General features: G+C 37.0%; 2 protein-coding genes across 2 annotated transcripts; one reads left to right on the forward strand and one right to left on the reverse strand.

Moving 5' to 3' along the window:
• Positions 1–1958: 1958 nt before the first annotated feature.
• On the reverse strand, positions 1959–14808 carry LOC125240926 (zinc finger protein 622). The gene is made up of 6 exons (XM_048149127.1): positions 14165–14808; positions 13806–14006; positions 13259–13413; positions 12229–12369; positions 5517–5645; positions 1959–4657 (listed from the first exon to the last, which is right to left on the reverse strand). Exons 1-6 carry the CDS (start codon positions 14630–14632, stop codon positions 4546–4548), a joined length of 1206 nt encoding a protein of 401 aa, XP_048005084.1. The 5' UTR covers positions 14633–14808; the 3' UTR covers positions 1959–4545.
• Positions 14809–15630: 822 nt separating this feature from the next.
• On the forward strand, positions 15631–18205 carry LOC125240923. The gene is made up of 3 exons (XM_048149120.1): positions 15631–15868; positions 16036–16203; positions 16490–18205. Exons 1-3 carry the CDS (start codon positions 15810–15812, stop codon positions 17754–17756), a joined length of 1494 nt encoding a protein of 497 aa, XP_048005077.1. The 5' UTR covers positions 15631–15809; the 3' UTR covers positions 17757–18205.
• Positions 18206–18469: the final 264 nt, after the last annotated feature.

Here is an 18469-nt window from a genome sequence, read left to right on the forward strand (position 1 = left end):
GGAGATTACTGCCGGGGTTCCTCAGGGGTCAGTTCTCTCCGCGACTCTCTTCTTGCTGCATATCAATGATCTGCTCAAGCCCGGTATCTTGGGGTATGCAGACGACAGCACAGTCACGGTGAGATATTTGTCCGATGCACGGGCCAGTGCCAGTGTAACCCAATCCCTTAGAGAAGGTATGTTGGAGGAAACGAACTCGACTCTGAAAGCTGTATCCGATTGGGGCCAGGCCAACTTAGTCGAGTTCAATGCCTCAAAAACGCAGGCGTGTCTCTTCTCCGCCAAACGGAGTCAGTTCACCCTGGCTCCTACTTTCCGGAATGTATCCGTGGCAGTAACGGACCGCCTAGAGTTACTCGGGCTAACGCTCAACTCAAACCTGAACTTCGGTTCTGCTATTGAGTCCAAGGCTAAAACTGTAGCAAAAAACTTGGCATCCTTTTTAAAGTGAGGCGGTATTTCTCGTCGGAGCAACTTCTCTCCTTATACAAGGCGCAAGTTCGCTCGTGTATGGAATACTGCTGCCACTTGTGGGACGGCTCTGCCAAATACCAGTTGGCAGCCTTGGACTCAATAGAACGTCGAGCTCGAAGACTCATTGGCGACGTTCCGGCAGGCAAGGCAGGATTACAAAGCCTCGAGCATCGCCGTCGAGTTGCGTCCTTGTCCGTCTTCTACCGGATACATTCTGGAGAGTGTGCACAGGAACTGCATGACCTGGTTCCTCCTTCCCCGTTCCATCACCGGACAACCAGGCGCGGGGAGCGGTTTCACCCTTACGTTGTCGACCTACCTTTCATTCGCACGAAGAGGTTTGCCTCTTCTTTCCTAATGCGAACTGCTAAGGAATGGAACATGCTCCCCTCATCTGTATTCCCGGGCGAATACAATCTGGGTGAATTCAAGTCAAGAGTGAATAGGCTGTTACTGAACCAGTGAGCTACAACCTCGGCCTTGTCGTCACTTTCCATCAGGTGCGACTAAGGTCAATCACTGGCCAGTTTATAATAAAAAAAAAAAAAAAAAAAGCTATGACCAAGTCGTAAAACATTTTTGGATCGCAAATACAGCTACAATAAATAAAACAAAAACAATACGGACGCAGCTCAACCGGCACAACGAACGACATGAGTTACGATGCGCTTTGTTCAAACCGGCCGTCCGACGTTTGATACAAAATTTTTGATACAACCCAATTTCAGCTTTTCATTAAACGACGGATGGCAGATTGTATGTACGAGTACTTACGACACCGACCTACATGACTAGGAGCTTGTGTGAAACTGCAGTAAGGGGAGGTCATTCTGTTTTTTACAGACTTTCCTTCCTTTTGATCGTCAGGATTGCGGGTGTACATACCAAGAAATCGAGCTGTGGTATATACTTACGTCAGGAAGTAGTGCTAGCTCTCTCTTTAAACTCCAGAAATATTTAACAAATTAATGACACCCGTCATCCTGACGTCAGGTAGGCGGGTGCATTTCTAGTGCTAGGTAATGGCTGCCTACTCAAGGGTGAAAGTACTGCCTAGGGTTAGCGCTCGCAATGTGCTTCCACGTGTATGATGCACAAACAAATTCAGAGAGCCGTTAAAGAGTAAGTAATATGGTGTTGTATAAATATATACAACAAGGGCCTGAATGCGTTAAAATATATAATATTTATTTACAAAAAGATAGTTACAAATATTACAAATACGTATCAAGCATCAACAAAACAGGTGGAGGAAGGATTGGGTAGGGCTGCGCCATCATTTAAGCCAAAGAAGTTAACCGAAAAAATTTAACAGTGTATTCCTGACCATATTTAGAGACTAAATTGTCATTATCAACGCTTTATAAGAGGCTCGTGTCGTGAAATGTATGTGACAATACTTTCTAGCTTTCTACGAACCAGCCAAAGTGACAATTTATACAGAATCATACACACACAAAAAACTTAGGTTCAATAAAACAAGCTTTGATGATTATGATCTATTTAAAATATTGCATGGTACATTACATGTGGACCTACAAAATGTATATTTCATTAAAACATGATCAACTATTAATCACTATTTAGAGGTAGACATTTTGCTGTGGATTGAATTCCATTATGATTCAGGGAAGCATAATTTAGAAACATCGTATATGGAACCAGAGTTTCCAAAAATAACTTAAATAAATTGGAGGCAGGTACTTACGCAACCGGGAACTAACCCACATGAAATCTTCATTGAAAGTTAAAGTAGTTCTAGTTTAAACAATAAAATCCGATTTTCTACACTTTTGATCGGTGGGTTGGTTCTTGTTGGGTCTACGAGTAATTCCTTTAAAAATAGAATTCAACAAGTGTAAGTCCGTGCTAAATCGTCAAACCAGGGATGTTTTCTCGGTCAATCTAATTACGCGCTAACGGGAGAAAAAGCGATTTACTTACGAAAATCTTCCTGTGTGTATTCTAATCCTTTTACGCCCCACCACTGAATAAAGTACCTCTGTTCATTTTTATAATGAAATAGTTAGCTATTTCGCGTTTCCGACATAGCCGAAATAATTTGCGTAATTCCCTGTTTCCGAGTATTCTGGTGGAATTTAATTCATCAGATAGGTATGTAATAATTGTATTATTAGGTACTTAGATTATAAACTATCACACTGGTACACGTTTTTGATTAAAACCTCGAAATGAATTAAATTGTAAAAAAATAAACACCAATAACATTTTATTTTACGGAACCCTTCAAATCCTAAGGGTGTCCGCAACATCACATGTGTGTGATGTCAGAGCGAGCTAACGGGTTAAGGGAAAGTATGAACGCTTGGCGCGGGCGCGTGCCGCAGATTTATACAATAACACCCACATCGGCAGCTTCATGTGTTTTTTTTTTTTCATTACGTCAAAAGCACTCTATTTCGGACCGCGTGCAGTGTGCCGTGCCACGTTCGTCGTGACTCTAAGTATGAAGGCTCGGAAGGCGACGAGTTTTGAACCACGTGCACCGCATATTGATACGAATAAAGTTATTTTTCTATCTATCTATCTACCTATATGCATGTAATTAAAGAAATTTCTGCGAGGTTGTGAGTCGTTGCCCCAAGACTGATGACGATGCCCCAAAATTCTAATATTTCACAACACAATCTATTATGAGCTCGGATAGTTGTCACATCGGCATCTCTTAAAGTCACAGGGCCTCAATGACCTATCCATACTGAAAGCGAAACCGTGTATTTTGGAGTGTTACGATCACAACCTATACCTAATATAATATAATTTTATCTTGGTCGATTCTAATACATGAAATTGATCTTACATAATTAATTATTGCATCATTACAGAATTTAGAAGTATTTATATGTGGGTATGTACGCACTCTACCTTGGCAGTTCTGAAACTTAACAGTTTAGTTCAGTAATTTCACAATATAACTATGTTTTGCAGTTATACAATTTTACTAAGCATAATTGTATTAACACAACATACAACGTAATGATCCTTCCACTCGTCATAAATATCTGCTATCGTGTTTCTATTGCTTTTGGTTAACTATTTTAGGAATAATTTCGATTCTACTACAACTAGGTATGTAGTGTATTCTCAAGTTGTGTGATCCAACAATGGCCACTCTCTAAACACTATCAAAATAATTCAAATGAGCACCACAGTTGCGGAAATCATAAGGGATCATCCATATACAAGTGACAATGTTTATAGAATATTGTGGTGATGTGCCGCGTAACTGAGACGGTTCGTATGAATTTGTTATGATTGACAATGTTATAATTAAAAAAACATGTGTGCAAATGAGTGACAATGAAAAAGTCGTATTTTGCTGTATTTTTTCCGTTTTATTCTTGTTTCAATATGAATTATCTGTTGAATGGATTAAACTTGAGATAATCCCAAACAAACCTATATGACTACTTGAAAACTACTGAGCCGCAAACGTACAAACGGTCCCAGTTAAGTGGTAGGAGTAATGCGTAACAAGTAACATGAAATATACGTCGTTATTCTAACACTTTTTCGCCGTGGGTATTGCCTTACGACACGATACGACATTGTTAAGTAAATGTGGAGAATATCGGCAGAAAATTGATTGTAGAGATGAGAAGATCGTCATAGGGCAAGAACTCTCGTACCCATTTATGTACGACACTCAGACTTAGTCACAAAATAAGAGTATCACGCCATTTTTATAGACAAGGCTAAAAAAATATTTTTGCAAATGGTTGTGTACAATACAAAAAACGCTATAGCTTGCAGAAAACTGTATTCGCTTTTGGACGATTTTCTCCACATTGGCGGTAAGTGAAAATCCAGGGATATACTAGGTATTGGGCATGTCGGGGGAAGTGGCGAGATGTTTCCGGAGTTGCCGGAATTCGCTCGAAATGATGTCAACAAAGCGGATCTTATGAGAAACACCAGTGACACAAGTCGCGCCATGCTGCCCATGTTACATGTAGATTGACCCTAGCCTATAGTATATTCTTGACAAAAAAATGATATTGCGTTATCCACGGCGATAAGCGGTAATAGTCCTGGTAATAGTGTGATACATTAGAAGTTGACTTGCGCTCGGTAATGTTTCTGGAACTTGTTGTTTTTGAGGGACATTTTCATCTGCCACTTGGCCTGTACGCGCTTCATGAAGTGGATGTCGCGCGCGTTCCTGCAACAAGATCATATTGTAACACTTAGATTTACTCAAAAGATATGTCAGAAAACGAAGAAAATATGGCCTAAAACAAGCAAATAATATGGAGAGACGGACTGCAACACAAAATGCAAACTTATATTTGGACAGAACGACGAATTTGCAGTCGATCAAAGAAACTTCAAATTTTCGCGACATGCGGCGCCCTGCCTCGTAGCGGCCATTTTATAAGTTTAAAATGGCGGCCAACGTATGCTCCGCTGTCAGTGAACGTCCAGTGGACACTTTTTGCGTTGTGTTGATATATGAATGGACTGAGCCCAGAGCTGCCAGACCTTCCTCATATTCTCAAGGATGAAACTTTGGGATAATGTAGAGTTCGTATCGGCGTTTAATGTCTGCATATTACCTAGTTCGGCCCGTCGGCCATTTTTGTGCTATAAGGTTTTTTTTTTTAAACAGGAACTTTCCTTAAATTCTCTAGGCTGATATGAGTTAGAAAATACTGTAAGAATTTATAATCGTTTCCTAACTATTTGCGAAAGCCGTAGCTTGAGAAATTAGGGTAAGTTAGAGAGATTTTCAAGCATCTGGTAAAAGTTACGGCAGCTACAATGGTCAGGAATTGATGATTATCAAATCTTTACAGTCTTTTCTATTACATATATAAAAATTAGCCTTGAAAATTTAAGGAAAGTTAGTGTTTTTTTTTTTTTTAAAAAAAAAACCTTGAAGCGAAAAATGTCCGACGGGAACTAGGTAATATGCAAACATTAAACGTCGATACGATCTCTACATTATCCCAAAGTTTCATCCTTGAGAAAATGAGGAAGGTCTGGCGGCTCTGGCTCTTAGTCCAGAATGTGTATCTTACTTGGCAGCGAGCGCCTGGTCGCGCGGCGCCCAGCCGAGCGCGCGATACACGCCCAGCAGGCGGTGCAGCTTGCGGTCTGACTTCTTCACCAGCGCCCCGCTGCTGTGCGTCAGGTTCTGCTTGTAGTACCTGAAAACAAGCTTACTGCTTACCAAGATACTTTAACAATAGTTATTTGTTTTACAAGGGGCAAAGTAGTTGTTTAACCGCACGTGCCAATATTGATACCCGAGCAAACAAAAGATTCCAATATCCAAAAGTGGAATCTTGAGCGTTGCGAGGGTTGCAAGTCACGAATGTTAAACAAACTTTGCCACCGAGTGAAACACAAAATTTTTCACTACACCAACACGAACAAAATACTGACTATAAAACATGAAACTAAATGAAATCTATCAATTTATTCAATATTCATGATTCGAAATCACAATTTATAAGTAAATCTACCAGTCCGGTTTAAACATCAAGTTAAAATTTGTATGAAATTACTTTGCACTCTTATGGATAAAATGCAATTTTGCTATCTGTTTTTGAATAGCAAAGAGAGCCTTTACCAGTTGGGGTGGAGAAAAGTACATTAGACGAACAACTTTCATTAAGGACATGTAATCAACCGATATAATATTAACTACAGTAAAAATGCATTCTCAACCTCGCGAGTACAATACAATGACGCTTTTCGCATTTTACTGAGGTTACCCAGATTTTGCAGCGCATCGGGCATGTTCGCGGATGCAGGGTGCCTGATTTCTTTGCCATCATCAGAAGTCGGGTAACCGGTTTCTGGGAGAGATTGAGAAGCTCAGGCAATCTTATACTTAGCACTATCGCCAAGCTTCTTAAACGTCATTGTTAACAAATATTTGCGAAGAGAAACGACGACTTGTTGACAAGTACCAGAGCCCCTTGTAATAAATGTTTAATTATTCTTAAAATAAAGCCAGAGCAGCCATATCTTATAGAAGTTCGCAGAAGAGCAATGCAATAATTGTATGTTAACATGTAGATCACACTCGCATATAGCATAAAAACTCGCAATGCTTTCATAGATTTCATAATATCGCAACGGCGCATACTTTCATCATCTCCCTAATATCATAGAGGAAATAAGTAAGGGAAGAGTTGTAACTCCATACATCAGTAAATGCGAGTTATTTGTAGTGACATCTATCGTCATTCACTCGTCAATCACGCGCCAACTAGCGTAAATTATCAGTACTGCTACTTGTCAATAGACGTCACGACGAACAAAAAGTCTATTGCTCAACAATTTTTAGCTAATATTACAATAGTATTAATCAGTACTTTGCTTTCAATTACTTCAGCTTGTAATATAAGGTGTAAACTGTTTTAATATTACATTTTTGGCAAACGCAACACTGTCGGCACCTAGTGTCGAGTAGCAGTACTGATAATTTACACTAGTTGGCGCGTTATTAACGAGTGAATGACGATAGATGTCACTACAAATAACTCGCATTTACTGATGTATGGAGTTACAACTCTTCCCTTACTTATTCCTCTATGCTAATATATTTGTGTGTGAATATGGGTATTATAGAAATAATGCAATATTATTCTTTTATTTCCTATAATTGGTAAATTATATTGTTTACCCATGTCATTAAAGTGCCTCATTCTTATTACGAATTTACGACTGCAAATTGATAAGAATTGGGAGTTCACAACATGTTACGCAACTGCTACATAATATTGCGTTGCGTAACTAAATTATTTACATATAAAATAACATATTCAAGATAGAGTTAGACCAAGCTAAGTTGGTAACGATTTTGTTAGTCTCGCCTCCGCAAATGCTGCATCTATGTTATTTATTTATAGTTAAGGGCACAACACCCTGCATTTTCTGATTAAGCACTGAGACTTGGCACAGTTGTTCCTTGGGTGGCCCTGAGTAGATAAAGACCGGGAGGCATCGAGAGCCCCCCTTAATTTATTATTATTATTTTTATTATTTGCTAATGCACAGGCAGCTTAAAGCTGATACGTGCACGTCAATGTCCTGATGCACTTGTGTTTTGTCCATTCAATAAATATTTGTCGAGTCTGTTTTTAAAAGAGTTCACTGTAGGTGCACTGATTACGGTTTCGGGCAAACTGTTCCACACTCTCACTACGCGGTTAGATAAGAAGTGACGTCTAGGGTTGCTACTACTCTGTGTCCGTGTCAACTTCAGGGAATGTCCTCTCAATCTGTCACACACACTCCGAGTGAAAATGTCACTTAATGAAGGTACATTATAGTGTACCTTCAACAAAATTTAGGAGAGAAGAGAAGGGGGAAGGCTGGCGCCGCCGCGCTTCCTTTGAAACCATATTTCTCTAAAACTATACAAAATAGGCCATGCGATATATGATTTTCGGATAGATTAAGGACGAAAAGTTCATTTTCTCTAATAGATCGAAACCAATCGCAAAATACAATAAAGTATACAAGGAAATTTATGGCATACAAAAATGCAAGGGCAACGTTATATCGCTCCTTGAAAAACACAGTGTCATTAAATGAAAAACGTCTTTTTTGGGTACAATGGTTTAAAGTTTTGAAATTTTTGAATTGTCAAAAATTGCCATTTTTACAACAAACTTGTAATTTTTTTGGCAGTTCTTGTTAGTTTTGTGACTAAACCTGATAGATATAATAGTAAATTGTATTTTTTTTATTTTGTTTCTAAGATAATTAAGCTTAAACAAAATGGTAGTGACACTTTTCCATTTATTTTTGTTTAGGGACACATGACAATTTTATATCTTCGTTTTACTTTGTGGAAAAATGACACTATAGCCATTTTTTTTATGAAATGTACCTTTTATTTCAATGAATAATTAGCAATCAAACCACCTTTTATGCATATACATTAAAATTTATTGAATTAAATGACATTCGGTCTCAACCCTATATCTATTTAGCATTACTGCCCTTAAAAACTAGTGTAAACTCTCCTGGCTTGCCCTCTGAAACAATAAAATATAACTAAAAAAATATTAGAAACAAAAATCACTTTCAGTCTTGACATTTGCGTTAGTAATACAACATTTATTTTAATATCCATAAAATTCATGACATTTTATACAAAAAATTTAAATTGTCAGGAAAAAGTAACCAAAGTGCATTCAGGTTAAAATTAAAAAAAAAAATCAAACGCAATAAAATTAACAAATATCGAAAAAAATGACTTAAAACTAACCTTAAAACCCAGTGTTCCTCCCTCTGGCCCTTCGTGTAGCTTCCATGCGATCAGTTATGGACCAGACCTTTTAGCACAACTTGCCTTGTCGCGCGCGAGTCCATACATCAAGCACGACTTCAAGTATGGACTCGCGCGCGACAAGACAAGTTATGCTAGAGGGGCTGATCAGTGTTACGATCAGTTTTTGAGGAATATTTTCCCATTCCTCAATAACTACGGCTTCCAGCTGGTTGAGGGTGGCTGGAGCAGGATCCCGTGACCAAACAAGCCGTTTTAACTCATCCCAGAGATGTTCGATGGGGTTCAGGTCGGGGCTCGTTGCTGCCACTCCATTACGGTGCATTCGACCTCATGCAGGGAACCGCACTATCAAGGCAGTATATGAGCGTGACATATGACAGGTCAAAAAACTCAGCGTACGAGACCATACGTTCTTCTAAGACATAATGTAACTGCCTGCAGTTAAGGGTCAAACCGACCACAGCCAGTGCGGGAAATACAGACGAGTTCCGTTTTGGCGTCGATGGAAATGCCGCCCCAGAGCATGCACGTAACTGACTGTTTCTTCGGTGAAGACTGGTGTAAACTGCTCTCCTTGACTCCTGTACACCCTTTTGCGTCTATAGTTGGTATAAATGATCTCCTTCGTCTCGTTGGGGAACAGAACATTCCTCTATTGCTGCAACGTCCAATCCTTAAGCCTTATGGCAATTTGATTGGGGTATTGGCTCTGGCTTCAATTGGTAGCCCCTGTCAGCTCTTCGGGGTAACATGTTCTTCTCCATCAATCTTCTTCTGATCATGGAGACACTCACTACAGTTCTTCGAGCTGTTTTAAGCAGTATCTGCAGCTCAGGAGCGATAAGAAAGCGGTTCCGCAAAGAGGCCGATACAATGTACCGGTCGTCTCTAGCGGTGGTGCAGCGTCTTCTCTCAGATCCAGGCGTCCTGACAGATGTAGCTACTGGTCTCCAGAAACCCCAACAAGACTCGTCGCACCCGGAAACGGATTATGCTTAGGCGTTCAGCAACTTGCTACTGCCGTAGTCCGTTTAGAAGCAGTACCACCACTTGAGCTGTTTTTTCTGGTGTTAAACCCCTATTGCCTTCAAGGCTTTTTTTTTCTGCAGGCGTTCGTCCTCGGTGACCTTTGGAGTGCAAAAGATCCACATGACACCTTTACAGCTCCTTTTAAAACCGTTTGGGGTAGCACACCTAGAGTCCCATTAAAATCGCATCAATACCTTTTTTTTAAACCACGGCAGATTGGCGATTATTGTTTTTAAGAAAGTTGTACACATTTTCTCTTAAAGGGCTTTAATTGTACTTTGAAATGATACAAATATCTCTAATCTTATTGACTGTAATCTATCAAAGATTACAGTCAATAAGATTAGAGATATTTTTGCTTGAAACGATTTTGCGCGAGGTGCGATTTTTTTTTGACGACGTGGTATACCCTAACTTATGCGAAGTTTAGTCGGCCGCTTGAAATGTGCATGCTCGTGGCGATGTAACAAATAGGTGATCTAGATGCTGGTGTGTTTATACTATTGATGATTGCTTTGAATTTTTGAGCCTTGAATATCGTTGAGCCATTTTTTACTGTAACAAACAAATATACTTACTTATGGCTAATAATTTAATTATATTAATGCACAAGCAATTTATCCACTAGCAATCATAGTTTTTATATTGTATCTTAAATTAATAATTGTGTCTTGTAGATCACAAAAATAGCAATTACTTCGTAAAAAATGATTATACAAAAAATAACCTTCATTTTTATTAGCGCTGTTTGTAGGTATTTTACAAAAAAATAGATTAAAATGTCTTTTTCATAGGATTTTATCAAAATTGTGTAGGTTTATGTGCTAAACTTAAATGGAACAATGGTATTAAACGTAATATGTCTAGAAGATAATTAATCATTAACTGTTTTGTAATTTTAATTACCGCAAAGCATGACATAAAACTTAAAGTGACAATAATCAGTCAACGCGTTTAAAGCTACCATTACCAGTTAAAGTGGCTTTAAACTCATAACAGCAGTATTCCATTTCTTTGCAAGCGTAATTATGGTAATTCATACAATCAAAAATGACACTAAACAGATAATGACGATTCATTCATGCAAATTCTTTTTAGCAAGTTAAGACCATAACGTCATTTTAAGTAAAAGTACAGTACAACTTTATTTTTAGCCTGCATTAAGCCTAATAGTTTAAAGCCAAACCGTCATTACGTGCACAGTGTCACTATACCTATCTCAAAACGTTTAGAATTGTTAAAGTACTAGTGTCATTATAACAAAAATGACACTGTTACTTTAAAATGAAACTCAATATTGAATAGTTATTACAAGTTCAAAGTGACACTTTAAGGATTGATACAATGTTCCATAAGAAAATTGTTATACTTACCATTCAATCTCGCGGAAACTTTCGTCTTAACACTACATTTACGTAAGTCCCGAACTAGGATTACTCAATAAGCTTAACACAGGTAAATACTGCAATAAATTTAAAAAATAAAAAACAATCAATATGCCATGAAACAATTCACCGCTACAAAATGTACAGTCAGCGGCAAATAGTTGCGGAAAACAGCAACACCAATATCTACTTTTGGTCCTTTGTTTTTATTTATGCTGGTTGTGTCGTGTACGCAAAAGTTTGAAGATGGTGGCATTTTATAATAATGTCTGCACTTAAGCAATAATAAAACTGTGTGATATGGCTATCAGACAGTTTTATTATTTAGAAGAACGAGCGTATAAGCATAACCTTGTTAAAAAATTAAAATTAATTTAATACACGCGTCTTGATTGAGTGCTTTGTTTGAAACACTTCACTGGTCTCGCAATTGTGCAAAAGAGGATATGAATATTGCCACAGAATATATAATAGTACAAGTACAGAAGGCTCACTCCTTTGAAGTTCACAAAACGCCGCCATTCTAAATTATTACCTACATTAACAAACGGACCGCACGCGTGCAGACGACATTGAATTCTATTGCGCCGCGCGAAGGTCGTCGCCACTGAATGGGCCGCGAACTCGCGGCCGCCGGCATGTACTTGTAGCGCGGTGAAAGGATCGCGGAGTGAGCCGCCCCTGATATTGCACAAAATTAGTTCAATAATACTGCTTAAGTGCATTCTACTGTAACTAGGTACTATGCGCGTAGCGTCGGATTTTGGATGAATGATTTCGTGTATTTGTTAAAAATAGTTGTTCGATTTTTTAGTCTAGTGTATAATAAACCCACGCATAAAATCCTAGACTACAACTATAAATATAAATTACAGGCAAACTATATTAAGACATAAATTGGCACTTAGAGCACTAATATGTATGGGATACAATATGCAGCAGTTCCAAAATTATCCTCCTTGCATGTCATGACAAACAAACACATCTACTTTCCCAAATAAGTAGATTTATAGATAAATGAAAACTATTACTGCAATTACACTGTAAATATTTTTAGTATCATACCTCATAAGTGACCGATGGCCAACCATAACACCGGATGGAAGCATCAACTGGAAATCGTCACCTTCAAGTGTTGCCGGGCCTTCCACTTCCTCATCCACATCCATGTCTTCATCTGCTTCCTTCTGATCGGGGTAAGAGGCACTGAAAATAACAAATATTTTCATGACCATCAGCATCACAACTTTCTTGAGTTCAAAGGTGTTATTTCTCCCCAACATATGTTATATACATATGTATATATTAATAGGTTTTTTATAGTAACCATATCAATCCGAATTACTAATAAGAAAAGCTAAATCAACTCTGTAGCAGAGCATTTTAGCTCATACCATCCCCTGGTATGAAAACAGATTCTTTAATACAGGGTAATTATTTTAAAACACAGATTTGGAGTAAAAAGACACTCAAAGTATGGGAGTTCCAAATGCCTTCATGACAAATAAGGCACTGTTCAATGGTGAATTATAAGAATAACACTTTATACTTCCAGTTTCAAAATTAAGCAATTTACTATTAAAATATTACTGAGACAATTTGTATTATGTTGTATCTTGTTATTTGTGGCTTTCCATGAAAGAGGGTCCACTATGTTAGAAGAAACAAAACTTCTGTTGGCAGTTTTAAGATGGAAAACTTTACTAATAGCACATGAAGTATAATAGGAAATTTTTAAGAACTGTCAAAACAATTTGCTAAATATGGAATTACTATGGAATACAGAAGAGTGACATCACAGTCAATATGTTTACTTTATATATTTCTCTTTAACTTATTAAATAGAAATTATGTTTAAACATAACCACTGTCCATATTTTCTTCTAACTATGTGGTGCTTTATTAAATTTCATGCACTGCATAAAATATTTTAAGTATAGGAAACAAGCCTATGGTGCCCCCACACTGGCTGTTATAAATGTTATCTAACATCACACAAAGTTATATAACATGTGTGACAGCCAGTGTGGGAGCACCATAAGAACAAGGACCATTATGTATAGAACACCAATTTTGAATACTAGTCAATTTTTACCTGTAATCATAATAGTCTGCATACTCTGCTAAAGCTACCCCCTCATGTAACATCTTGCAGTGGCCTTTGTCCACCATATGTCCACGGGCTGCTTCCATTGAGTAAAATGTACGACCAGTCTCATTACACCAAAGGCACATGTATCCTTGAGAAATCTGAAATAATATAGTCCATATGTAAGCACATCAAGAGCCTATCATTTATCCTTGTAAGGCCCACCATAGTTAGTTTTCCCATTTTGAATTTGAACCTTGTTTGATAAGTAAATTGGTACAAATTTTGTTTGTTTCAAAAATCTATGTATCAATGGAAATTCTACTTTATTTGGTTCATACAAGATTCAAATTAGGTTTCAACAACTATGTATATTGTAATGTACATTGGGCCTTACGAGGCTATAGCAGGTAAAGAGAATATGATATAGAGATTTTTTGTAAGAGTAATATTTGTTATTGAGTTACATCAACTGCATCTCTCGAGTTCTAGTATTAAAAGAATACCGTTGCCTATGAATGATTGAATGATGAATTTATGTACGATGAGTTACCTTCTCTCCTAAGTAAAGCAGTAGACCTCTGACATCAACACAGTACTCCACATCAGGAATGAAGAAGGAATGCGCCTCAGACATGTGTTTCACATTCTTCACCATGGTCTTGCTGTGGTGAGAACAAAACAGGCAATCTTGTGGCTTGATGAGTGAGTCACTGCCTTTAATGCGGCACTCATCCCACTCATCTGAATCAAGCTGAAAGAGATCAATATTCAAATAAGTGCAAGTTATAGATAGAAAGATTTTGTTGTAAATGACTGATATGTAGTCAAACTAAGACAAATCAAAATGTTTTGTCTATTGTCAGCAGAGTATGAAATTGCTAGCTAGTCCTCAGTAAAATTTGATTATACCTCCTCTATTTCTGAAGCTGTCTCGGCATCCTCGTCTCCGGAGCCATGCGTGTTGACGAGTGTAAACTTAACCCTGTCATCAGAACTCTTAGCTGCTCCTGCGGTCTCTGGCGCATCCACCTTTACGAAACTATCTGTGTCGGATTGGTTACTATGGTCAGACACGTCCTGAGCCTTCTCTTGCGCTAACTTGTGCTTCTTGCTGTTTAGGTGGTTGTTATAAGCGTTGGTCGTATTGAATAACTTTGAGCAACACTTGCAATAATGTGAATCATCACGGTTCTCGTCCTGCGCCTGCTCCCTGTGTTCCTTGACTCGGGTTTCAAATTCCTCTAAAGTGACGGAGGGAATCGAGGCAACCTTCCTCTTCAAATTATATCGGTGCCAATCAGACTTGTAATGCTCCCGCTGCAATTCTGGGCTTTTGAACAACACTTGGCAGGTGATGCACGAAAATGAATCAGGCATGTTTATCACGGTAAGAAAGATCACAGCTCTATGAACACTTTTGGGTAGAATCAAAAATAATTTCTGTATGTATTGCAAATGGATTATTTCAAAGGACCTATAAGAACACGCTTATCGTATGGAATGATAAGGTCAACGTGGTTGGTACAATGTCGTAGTGACCAAGTAGCAGATAAAATAGTCTACAGCGTAGAAAAATCGTGCGTAGTTCTGTCATTCTTATATCGTAGCCGTTCCATTCTATGGTGTTTTAGTATGATAGAAAGAGACAGTATATCAGTCTTGGTGCTTGGTATTACACAGTTAGGCCATCAACAGACAGTCTTAAAATTCTTAATGTGAAAAAATCATAATCTTACAAAAATCAGAGAACATATTCCCACATTGCCACACACATTCTTAAAATTCAGATTATTCGCATTCTGTCAGATCAATGATAAAATTCATAATCTTAAAATATAAGGCTTCCCACAGACAGTCTTAAAAATTCATAATCTTAAAAAAAAATTGTATGAAAATTGACACTGACAGATCTGTCAGTGTCAGTTTGAACTGTCAGATTGCATACAATTTTTTTTAAGATTATGAATTTTTAAGACTGTCTGAGGGAAGCCTAAGACTGTGTATGGACAGTTGCGAAATTGTATGGAAATCCGTGCACTCTATCTGATTTCATAAGATTATGATTTTTTCAGATTATGAATTTTTAGGATGTCTGTTGCCGGCCTTAGCGACTGTAGTTGCCAACGTCCAAATGGAGCTGAACTTTTTGAACCAAAAATTAGTTTTGTCACTGTCAGAAACGTCAAATTCATTACAAGTATTAGGCTCCCCACAGACAGTCTTAAAAATTCATAATCTTAAAAAAAACTTGTATGCAATCTGACACTTCAGATCTGTCAGTGTCTTGTCAGTGTCAGTTTGAACTGTCAGATTGCATACAAGTTTTTTTTAAGATTATGAATTTTTAAGACTGTCTGTGGGGAGCCTTACAAGTTCTCATTTCATTTGGATTACATGGATTGTATATGGATTGGATTTTGTTTGCTGCACGCACGCACAATATCCTGTTCCTGAATTTTATTATTCTATTGGTGAAACTACTGTAAAGTTGATAAAGGCTTCGAAGTAACACACATATTGTATTGCTTTTAGTACTTTACAAGTGTAACGGAATATGTCTATAATGTTGGAGCCTGACGAGGTAGACGACGGATACTTTACTCCTGTCGCAAGGTAAATACAACTATAAATTATAATGAATCGTTTCTTATCAAAATTTACCACCCACATAATTAATCACTATCTAGCTATTATATAGATATTATAACATTTTGAACATGCACTGCTTTTACTTAATACCTATACTAACTGTCAATTACACATTTGAATAACTGTTTCAGTACTACCTTAGCAAGCATTTTTAAAGAAGATTCCGGTAATGACATAGCAGTTAATCCTTCCCTCAAGTACAAACCTCCTCAACCTAAGAAGACAGAAGAAAGTAGCAAGCCTGATGATTCCATTGCTTCACAGTGTGTGTTTTCATGCTCAATCATCGCTTATGAATGGTAAGTTGACTCTTTAGTTTTGAATACAATAAAAGACTAAAACGTGAGTCACACATATGACCACGCCTCATTTCAAATTTCCTCTTTTCACACTTGTAATGTACATTTAACTTTAGTACCTATTTTATATAAATTGTTGCTATCAGTGAGTTTTTGTAGTTGGCTTCCTGTATCTACTGTGTCTTATATACATATGTCATAGCTGTTTTATCTCCAAGTAAATATAAAAATATAATATAATATTTTACTAGAATACCATTAAAACAGTTTATATGGTCTGTTTCAGGGTACAAAGATCCCACAAATGTAAAGGAAAGGTTGGTTTTGCTATGATGAAAATAGTCAAAAGTGGTATGTGTAAAATGATACTGTACAGCCCAGATAAATCTACACTATCCTGCACTACAGTCACACCACACCTAGAAGTAACTATGTCATCAGGTGCCATGATATCATACTATGATGATAATAAAAAATATTGGGGTTTGTGTTTTAATGACAAAAATATTGAGAGAATCAAAGAACTCTTATACAAAGAACATGTCATTATAAAACCTTACTGTTCTGAAATTAACACTGAGGTAGAAATTCTTGAGAGTGATGAAGCAACTGATGAAACTGGAGATAGCAGTGCAATAGAAGATAGCCCAATCAAGCCTACCACATCACAGATTGATAAAGCCTCCATTCTGAACAGGATTGCTAATGTTGGCCATGCAATATTACCTTCTTTACCAGGGAGTCCTATAAAAAAAACATCTTCAGTAGAAATAACAAACACTCCCGATCTGCAAAAGCTTAGTTTAGCAGATCAATCAAAAGTCTTACCAGAAGTCAGCATAAGGAGAGAACATGAAAATATTTCAAACCCAGTCATTAACAAAAGTATTGCAGTCCAAGCAAGTCAAAATAATGTTGAAACAAATAATATTTTCCCAAACAGTAGGAGTGAATGCGGCCAAACAACAGTAACAAGTGTACCTTTAGTCAATAATCAAATATTTACGTATGTAAATGGATACATGGTGCCATTGCATATGCAAGTACCTGTCCTAGATAATATTAATGGTGCTGATACTTCTACAGAAATAGAGCTCATCATTCACAAACTTACTCATCTTAAGACTGTTGTAAGGACAATGGAAACAAAGCAATCACAAAATTTTGAAAAGTCCCAAAGTGATCAACTCTTTAAAAAGATATCTGAATTGGAACAGTTAGTAAGGGAAAAAGATGAAACTATTAATCACCTTGAGAATGCGAAACAGGAGCTAGCTGACCATGTAAATAACTTGAATGAGCAAATACAAAAATCAAACTATGATTTAGAAAAGAATACAAGGATTCCTAACGAGGAGCTCCTAAACAGAAAAGTTAAAACTCTTATGAACAATACATTCCATTCACTTGCCAGCAACTTTGACAATGAAGTTAATTATACTGGAAACTATGTCAAAGGAATATTAGCAGCTGTTATTAAAAAAATTACAATTGACTCCTTAGTAAATTTATTTCCCAATGAAGCAAGTGTTTCTAAGAAAGGAGATGATTAAGCTAATTTAGAAAATTAGCAGAATTAAATCTGAAGTATCTGTATAATCCCTGCACATATTTCATTAATTCTCTTTTCTATTTCTCTGCCATATTCAAGGGAAGCAATACATATAATATAATAACTAAAGGTTTAATTGCAACTATAAAAGGATTTTTTTTTAATTTGTTTTTCTAATTAGGATTTCATCATTTCGCACATCATCCTTGTCCTTGGAGTGATAGAGAAATAATTAAGGATTCATAAAAAATACTCATGGCTTGGCACATTCCAGAGACTTACCACTCAGAACATGACCAAATGTGATAAATAATGCAGATAACACATTGATAGTGAAGTGCAGCATTGAAATTATAAGCAATAAGTATTTTAAGTAGGCTAAGTAATAACATGTATTTAATCAAGCTTTTAAATAAATTTTATACTTATTATATTAAGTTACAAATTTAATATTAAATGTTTTATTTTTAGTAAGCCTATCACTAAAATGTATACAGGTTTATTGTTGTTGTTTTTTTACATGTTTACTTTTTCTCAAAAAGAAGAAAACAAATTCCTTATGTATACACGGTGCTCGTGAACATTGCGAGAGATTTTAATAGATTCCTGATTTTAAAAATAGTTTCATATTCAATTGAAAAGAAAATATTTTCTGATCCTCAAAAGTACGAACTTTCAAGATAATAAAATAAAATAAAATGTCATCTTTCAAAA

The sequence above is a fragment of the Leguminivora glycinivorella genome, chromosome Z (genome assembly GCF_023078275.1).
Source record: "Leguminivora glycinivorella isolate SPB_JAAS2020 chromosome Z, LegGlyc_1.1, whole genome shotgun sequence".
Classification (NCBI taxonomy): Eukaryota; Metazoa; Arthropoda; class Insecta; order Lepidoptera; family Tortricidae; genus Leguminivora; species Leguminivora glycinivorella.